This window comes from Branchiostoma floridae, chromosome 14 (assembly GCF_000003815.2).
Source record: "Branchiostoma floridae strain S238N-H82 chromosome 14, Bfl_VNyyK, whole genome shotgun sequence".
NCBI classification, from domain to species: domain Eukaryota; kingdom Metazoa; phylum Chordata; class Leptocardii; order Amphioxiformes; family Branchiostomatidae; genus Branchiostoma; species Branchiostoma floridae.
In genome coordinates this window covers 16,001,360-16,010,546 of record NC_049992.1, presented here as the reverse complement: position 1 = coordinate 16,010,546, position 9,187 = coordinate 16,001,360, and the positions used below count along the sequence as shown (strand labels likewise).

The 9,187-nt window shown below is 42.2% G+C and overlaps 1 protein-coding gene across 2 annotated transcripts; it reads left to right on the top strand.

The window, feature by feature from the left end:
* Positions 1-1,361: 1,361 nt before the first annotated feature.
* Positions 1,362-5,379, top strand: LOC118429977 (Down syndrome cell adhesion molecule-like protein 1 homolog). Of its 2 annotated transcripts, none has more exons than XM_035840625.1 (7): positions 1,362-1,722; positions 2,037-2,330; positions 2,579-2,857; positions 3,135-3,377; positions 4,000-4,068; positions 4,440-4,622; positions 5,016-5,379. In XM_035840625.1, exons 1-7 carry the CDS (start codon positions 1,440-1,442, stop codon positions 5,084-5,086), a joined length of 1,422 nt encoding a protein of 473 aa, XP_035696518.1. In that variant the 5' UTR covers positions 1,362-1,439; the 3' UTR covers positions 5,087-5,379. The 2 variants fall into 2 exon arrangements, with proteins under 2 accessions (XP_035696518.1, XP_035696517.1); XM_035840624.1 differs by having other exon boundaries at positions 4,440-4,631.
* Positions 5,380-9,187: the final 3,808 nt, after the last annotated feature.

Here is a 9,187-nt window from a genome sequence, read left to right as displayed (position 1 = left end):
TACTCCAGCTTTATCCATAATAAACGTGTATTCAACTTTTAAACCAATATGTACCGTAGATTTACGAACAGCTTGGTTAAGCATGATACTTCAATGATATGAACCAGACACCCTACCTTAACACGAGGTGGCCTCAGTTCCCCAAAGCCCCCCACCCCCAGCCGTGACCCTGCGTATGCTACATTTTCTCCCTATTTCTCACTGTCCAGTACTCGACGCTAAATCATTATCAGTGTGCGGCGTTCGTCTTACCCTCAGGCTAGGCTATAGCTAACATCTGAAGATCCAGCTTGTCATATTTCATGATATCTATGACTGACAGCGCCTGATGTCTGGGGAGATGACGCGTGGCTTGCCCTTGGATGCTACTTTACTTTACGTTATTACTTTGATAAGCCGACTTTTGATAGCTCCGGGCTGAATTACGAAGCCCCGGTGATTTCAACACTGCAGCCAGTGTCTGCAAGCTGGTAGTTGTCCAAATGTTTATTATGGTGATGTGGCCGGAATTGATGAGTACAGTATCTAACGGTCTGTTCTTGCGTAGATGCATCAGGGCAAGATGCCAAGGCAAAATGCATCATCCGTTTCCTCACTCTGCTTCTGGGATATACTGCTACCTTATATCGAAAATTGATTACCTTTGACAAAAGTGCCTTTAAAGAAATAGAATAGAATTCACGGAGAAACGACGTGCGTAGGAACGTACATGTGGGGAAACTCAACTTAACTGAAAGGTCTATAAGTAGAATATCTCAGATAAAACCTCTCCAGAGAAAAAAAAAATTATCACATATAAAAAAATCGATGTTTGCCGTCAGTCTAAGTCTGTAGAAACAAGTGGACCATGTAACTTGGAGAATACTGACGGAGAGGAGCAAGCACCCAGGCGGGTAGGTAGGTAGGTTTGACGGCAGGAGCGGATGTTGGACCTATTTGAAAATGAACTAATTATATGATCAGGCATTCACACGTTTCCGGGGTTACCGGTCTAGGCAAATATAACAAGAGCGAAGCAGAGTAGACTCTATAGTCATTTTTACCAACCTTTACAGTCAATTGTACAGACTCTGAGGTAGTTAGCCTTGTAGGATTTTTAAAACGCCAGTGGTAGTCGTATGCTATACAAAACAGATTTCTTTATACCAGATTTGGACCATTGTTTTGAGTATCGTCCATTCACAAGTTTTCACATACTGAATCAGGTCCAGGTTCAGGTCCGGACCTGGACCTGATCCTCTGGACCTGAACCGTACCTGGACCTGAATTTTCTGTACCGGTACCCATCCCTACTTGTCATATAGAAATTTTTAACATACGTATGTTTTGTTATGTAACAAAGCAAAGATCATCTTTATGCTTCAGAATGCTGGGCACAGTCTTCAATCGGTTTGAATGTTCCAAAGTCCGTGGACGCCACCGTTGGAGACTCCGCCATCATGCGAGCTGACTTCGACACCACAAAACGTATCGCCTCTGTTGTATGGACCAAAGTCGACTCGATGGACAAAATGAAGAGAACACAAGTCTTTACCTACTGGCCTCATTTCGATTCTTCCACTGCCCACGGGGACTATAACGGACGCGCAAGGCTTGATGGTCGCGGTCAGGGGTCATTGGTAATTGATGACGTCGCGGAGGAAGACGAAGGGACGTACATAATCACTGTGTCGGCGGAGGGACTTCCGAGTGAAGAGGCATTTGTTGATCTCATAGTGTTGGGTAGGTGGTGGCAATAGCACCCTACTATACTACTTTCCTCTGTGCCTGTTGTAATGACCCATATTGTCATGGCATAGTCCTTACTACTACGTAAGGGTTAAGTAGTGTATTGTGCAAAATGTATGTGTGTTTTCAAAGAGTCGTACGTATGTTGTGTTACCATTGTGCACTGCTGCAACAGCTAAAATTACCACAAACACTACATTTACATTCTTCGACGTCTTCAGTCCAAGTTCATTGAGTATTGAGAAAAGGGACAATATAAACAGGTAAAAGATGCAGATATTTTCTCAAAATATGTCTTCCCTGTACAGTTCCCCCATCAGTGTCGGTAGGGCCATCAGATCCTTACGTCACTTCCTGGGGCAGGGGTGTCACCCTGACATGCGCAGTAAGAAACGCGAAGCCCAACGTCACAAACATCTACTGGCAGAGAAATGGCGCTTTGATTGACAGCAGGATGTTTGACACAAAGTATTCTGGCGGGAATCTGCAACGTCCAGACTTAGTCATACGTCACGTGACCAGAGGGGACAAGGGCGTGTACAAGTGTATAGCTGATCACATTGTTCGGACCAGCAGCGACTCTCTCAGCTTGGATGTACTATGTAAGGTTGATTTCAATTTTTGTACTTATATGTCCCTATATGCCCGACGAGTAACCAAATTCAAACATTCCTTTTTAGAACAGAAATATCCATTAAGATACTATCGTTTCCTGGCCGTTGTCATGATAACAATTCTGCGTTCAGTTCACCCTTTTCTTTATCCTTTTTGACCAGTTCACAGACTTAGAAGATCAAGATATATCGTAGGAAATTATGTGTTTTTAAATGAGTGTTGTTGTTTGTCACAGATCCCGCTACTATTGTCAGCATCTCCGACTCGCAGACCGTGAATACAGACGACAGGGTCAAGTTTCAGTGCGTTGCCGAGGGCAACCCGCCTCCAAACATCACGTGGACGGTGAACGGGATGCGCGTGCGCTCTACGACGAATTCGATGACACGTGACGTGCGCACGGGCACAGTTGTTCTGGACAGAGTGCGGGCAAACGCAACAGGAACTTACGTATGCACTGTCAGCAATAACGTTGGGGAGAGCGATGTCAAGTCACTACAACTGAATGTAAAAGGTACGAACTGATTCAATCATCATTAAAAGAAAAGTAAAGGAAAATGCAACTAACAAGTCATTTCCACCTTACGATTCTTTTGAGCACTGGACTTACATTTCAATATCGTTTCTCATAAGAAATTGTCTGGAAGAAACCATCATGGTATAAGAGTTAACGTATTATATCTTCTCTCTCTTACTATCCTATGATAACATTAAGTATATATTTGTTAAGAACAAACCGTAGGTAAGCTATCACTTGAGTAAAACTTTTATGTGCGTATCTCCTCTTGCAGCGTTTTGGCGAGGGGATGCCAGCAGCAGGGTTGCTATCTGGGTGGGAGCCATTGCCGGAGGTCTGTGGTTCGTGATCTGTCTGGGACTGGTGGTATACTTTATACAGCGGAGGAGAAACAAGGAGGACAAGAAACGGTTCTCCTTCTACTACAACATGGGACGGAGGGAGCAGGGTCGGCTGGAGGAGAGGTTTGGAGAGGAGACACTAGAAGTCACACGGCATCCTCACCTCAAACTACCCTGTATGTTTCAACCTTGAAAAAACATCGGTAGGATAGTGCTGTAACATAAATAGCATTGTACAATGCTAAGCTTTCTTCCAACACAAAAGTACACACGGATCAAATTTTCAACGACCACTGTCGCCTTCGTCAGGCTCAATACTGATGACCAATGACTACTTCAGAACGTAAACCCGCTAGAGTACACGTGATATTGTGGATATGTGTCGTCAGCAATTGGTCAAACGTGCCAGGAAGTTTATAACGCCCACCGTCTCTGTTTAGGGACGGCCGAAGAAGGCGACTGTGGTCGTTGAAAGTTTGATACGTGTGTACTTTTGTGTTAAAAGAAAGTTTTGCGTTGTGCTATGATTACTACAAACACCGATGAGCTTTCATGGCAATAATAGCATCGTTTTATTTGGACAAGATTAGAGATATAATGACGTTTAACGGTCGCGATAGGACTGTCATGTCTTTGTAAACACATCTGATATTTGAAGTGTTCGTAGTTTGATGTCAACATTGACTCGATGTTGATGTGAAAATCGTCTTTCACATGGTATAACGTTTTAGAGTACTTTAGAGTTGCAAGTACGGCTGATGAATAGACAGCGTACTGTCTAAAATATTGTTTTAACAGGTAAACCAATCTCACCGACAACCCCGGGAGGTATCGAGACCATTCGGCGAACCACAAACAAAGGGAGTAGTAAGTATCCCATTAGTCTCTGTGTTCGCTGTCTTGATGTGCCCAGACTTCTCTATTTTACACAAACTTGAACACTAACTTATAACAAAAAAGAAAAGTATGATGCATGATTTAAGCTATTGGCTTTTCACTGAGTATGAATGTAATTTGAATTGGTCTAGTGAACGTAAACAGGAACAGATCGGCCATCCTGCAAGAGGTATATCAAATTTGGTATGGTTGAAACAGCTATATTTTCCAGCGAAACCTTTTGAGTAAGAGTACGTGATTTCTGTTCTAAAGTACATGTAAGTTTAATAAAAGCTCGTAGTGACTGCTTGCTTCCTATCTGTAAAACCTTAGAGAGATCACCTTCATTTGTACACTTTCAGCCAGAAGATATGCTAGGGTTCTGCACCCGTATCATCCTCAAGAGGGGAACGAACTTTATTTGGAGGCAGATGACGTCATCGAGGTACTGGAGGGGGAAGATGGCGGCTGGTGCCTGGGTTACCTGAGCGGCAGGATAGGCCTGTTCCCCTCCAACTACGTCAAGTTTCTGTCCGCATCAGAAGGTCCACAAAGTGAGTTACTTTGTTAATAGTATTGCACACAATTAATGAATATGTATTCATTTATATATGTCAAATACGTCTTGACAGTTTTGTCATGGTAACTGCCATGTCAATAATTTTGCCACTTTATTTGGTCTATGCGTTTACATTCTTAGTGCTTTCAATGCTTCGCTAAAGCGTGTTCAGTGCAGTGAAATGTACCATTGTTTGATAAGGCTTTAATAGTAACTCATATTGCGATTTTAGTTGCAAATTTATGCTCGTACTAAGCTAAATGCAAGGGCACTGACAGGTACAATGATGTAAAAAGGTAAAAAAATACATGGTCTGTTATCTGGTTAATCTGTATTGTCTCTTCTCATTCTTTGATTTCCCTACTTTTTTACGTTTTAGTATCAGCGGCAAAGCTTTCTGATGGCGCATGGGCAGATGGATGTAAAGAGTCTCCCAAGAGAAGTGTGTGACCTTCATAACAAGGAAAGTGACGTTGCATCCACAAGACTGTTAAGCAAACTGTGATCTGGATCTTTCCAGGCGTATCTACTAACGTGGCATTAGTCATACTATCAAATGCTGCTGTAATGTGGTTTATTCGATTTCAAGAGTCTAGACAAAAGAATTTTTCCACAACACAAGAAAAAAAGCTTGTCATTAAAATTATCTATGAGGTATCTAAGAGGACGGATTTTATCCTTCAGAACTATCCGGAGAGCTGCTATTGACCAGCTGAACTATCAGGAGAGCTGCTATTGACAACAAATGCATAGGAGTTGGAACTATGCTGAAACGTATTTGAAAACCTGTGTACTACCAACAATCTATCTGTTAACAAGGAAACATGTTCAGGTTGAAAGACTTATTTCTCTCGGTAGAGTACCATACAGGATATACAATGTGCTGTCAGCAAAAAGGTATTGCCTTAGGAGAAAATGCAGTGATATTTATTTATTTTACCATTTCTACTATTGAAGACCAGACAAAAGCACAGTGCTTGTAAGATGCCCTCTTCTCAAAAAAGTAAATATAAAACAATAACATTGAGTAAAACACTGATTCAGAAGTAGTATACAGATATTGTGTAATAGCGAGGTATAGACTCTAATACATCACCAGTGGATCAATATGTAATGTATTGTCTATGCCAAATTTTCTTTGTGATTGAAGTCTCAACGTTTAGAACCTTAGCTATGATCTTATTCACTACGAAGTGGTTAGTTATGACCAGCACTTTTTAATCCAGAATCAATCTTATCGTCGAGATGCGCCACTGCTATATGGTCTTTAGACTTTTGAAAGTAGGAACACCATCGGTGCAGCTTTCTGATTCAGCAGCCGAGAGGCCATGAAGACAGCACGCTCCAGACGAGGCCTGTATTCCCTCGTGGACATCACCAGCCGCATCATGCCTCGGCATCATCAGCTGCCTCGTCATCATGATCATCAGCTGCCTCGGCATCATCAGCTGCCTCGGCATCATCAGTTGCCTTGTCATCATCAGCTGCCTCGGCATCATCAGCTGCCTTGTCATCATCAGCTGCCTCGGCATCATCAGCTGCCTCGGCATCATCAGCTGCCTCGGCATCATCAGCTGCCTCGGCATCATCAGTTGCCTTGTCATCATCAGCTGCCTCGGCATCATCAGCTGCCTCGGCATCTTCAGCTGTCTCGGCATCATCAGCTGCCTCGGCATCTTCAGCTGCCTCGACATCATCAGCTGCCAGAGGAGGTAGGTTGAAGCTTGACTGCTTTGTAGGTTGAATCTTGACATTTATGTTATCACCATCTGTTTATATTATATGAAGAAAATGGTGTCCTCAAACTTTAAGCTGTCTCCACAAGGACACTTTCAAACATACTCTTTGGCTTCCAAAGGACGATTTTTATGGTTGTTTGCACAGGGTGCTGTACTGTTTACCTGTCATCAGCAGGAAGAGGATCCCTGTACCCGTACCGTACCCGAAGAAAGACGTCAGGTTGGTCTTCGTTGCTCTCTCAAATCTGAGCTAAGAACCATATAAGGGAAGACTAAGCAACAAATACGGCATGCAGAATAGCTAAAATTGGTAGCACAAACCGGACTTAAAAACTTATCTTAAAAAGCTTCAGTTGATTTTCAGTATAACTTCCTGCCTTTCAGCTAATTTTTTTGCTTGAGGGATCAAGCAAGCTCTTTTACAACTAGTCAAATAGGCTATATTGCGAAGGTACGTCAATGATGTATGAAGTGTGTTGTGATACATCTATAACTATTACTTGATAACACTTGAGACAAGACTTCGGTTCAGTGTCGTATCGCTCTCAGCAGAATGATATCTAGAGTTTCTATAGACGGTTTTCCGCCTCTGTGGTCTCTGTCAGAAGTAATGTTCGTGGATATAAATCAGAGAGTACCCTTTGATCTGATATCACCACTTCTATGAAAGCTGGATGTTTAAGTACTAGTCTGTCGAATGGCTTTTTCGTCGTACACTTTTCTGAATTCAAAGACCAGTCTGTAGCAAAGAAGGATGTACTTAATCCTGAAATGTCCTTTCATTTTCATTGATTCTTAGTCCTCATGTTCCTTTGATAAAAGATAGGGACTGAGCTTTTGACACCTCAAGCTTGAGCGGTTCAATGCAGAGGTTTGTTTTTACATGTGATTGAACTCATCTAGAGGCTTCAGCCTTTTGAAAGTACGAAGTTGATTGAGTAAAGCGTTGAATAGACCGACAGCAAACTAGTGACCCTTGTCATCGTGGCGCCACTGGTGCAGATTAAGACAGATGCATTTAATGATTGGATTCTATGGGCTGTGCGAGTGGAAAAAAACTTGCTGTCAATATGGATTCTTAAAGAAAATTCTGACTTGCCGGGCCGACGTACTTCTCTATAGATCTAGTAAGGCCTAGGTCCCAATTCCCAACCCGAGGCCCGGCTGGGTAGCTTTCGGAAGCGAAAAATATGATAAGAATTGCAATAAAACACACAGAATCTAAAAGAATAAGCCAGGAGCATGGTTTTGGCAAACACTTTTATTTTTCCTTTCAGCAAACATCACAGCCGGGCCCCGATTCGGAAATGAAACCTAAGCGTAAAGAAACCTCGATTTTCTTTCCAATGAATCAGGAAGTTTGTGTATATCTACACACAATTTGTAAGGGTACCTATATCTGCCCAAGGAGCTTTCATCATTATGAAACCTCATTTACCTGTCTGGCCATGGGTGTTAACAAGAAAGAATCCTTATCGTTTATTTTGGAGAATATCTTGACATCTCTGACATTTTTTTTTCAATTCTGTCACCTTTATACCAGGCATATAATGAGGTGGATAAATGTCGTACGTCATGATTGTAAATGGTATATTTCATATGTTCGTGGAAGCATACAGGAATTTGTTCTAATACGGCCTAGCTAAAAGCCCTTTAACATTTCAAGTTTTATGCCTGGGGTAACATGAATAGACTTTTCATTTTGAACGAGAGCTCTTCACAGCGCTTTCATTTATAATTGATAGTCGCGCCACTATCATTGTGATTGCTAACACGTCCGTAGGTTTTTCTGCTGACCCCACATCAGTTTTACACCACAGTACAATCAAACAAACCCTGCCCACACGTTCAAACTTCACTGCACTCTATTCATCACCCGCTGTGATTAATTAATTATACGTTTAATAAATTATGTAAGGGGAATGTCTGAAAATTTATCTGCCTGTCGTGACTTTGATGAGCTTTGGTGAATCCCTGCCGTCAGTCCCGATTCACAAAGTAATCTGCAGTTTGTCATAGGGAAGCGTCATCGTTCTGAACAGCGACAAAAGGTAGTGATCGCGCACAGCCTCCATTTACATTTTCTCGCTACAAGATGGACGTGAAGAAAGGCTAAAAGCTCTGGAACACAGCTCAAGTTACGCTCCCAGTGGGAACAATAGACGCATTGGGACGTCCATTAGCGGCAAAGTACCACGACAAATGACTTATTCCTCTGAAATCGGACCCTGGACAGGCTTTAGGTTAATGTTTCTGATGTTGACAGAGACAACTTTGCCCTCCATGCACATGGGGTAACGAGATCCGAAACGCCCACTTGTCAAAGAAATCATTCAAAGTCCTTCAAAACAAATTGTTTTCGTCCCTTCTTTTACTCCGTATTCTGACTTGCATGCTACCCACGCATTGCATACACATGTACTTTCTTTATCCTCCTGTAGCTGTCACAAGTGGGCTCAAGACATATCCATCGTTGCCTGTGACAAAACGTTCTTTATATCCATTGATAGATACGGCCAACAACGCATAGACCTATTGCTATAAGTGATATAGTATCTTTGCCATTGAACATAAAAACAGACTTTTAAAACATTTTATGTACGAACTTACTAGCATGACTCAAGGGTGCTCTTTTCAGATTTACGTAAGATACGTCAATCCTCACTACTGTTTACGAGTGAGGAGCGTTATTAAAAGGGCCACTGGACCGTTTCTTTGGGCAATTTGTGCCTTTGTGATATGCCTGTCTACGATTCTTCCCCTTTAATATTCCAACTTGTGCGATATGATTCTAGCCCAAAGCTCATCATAA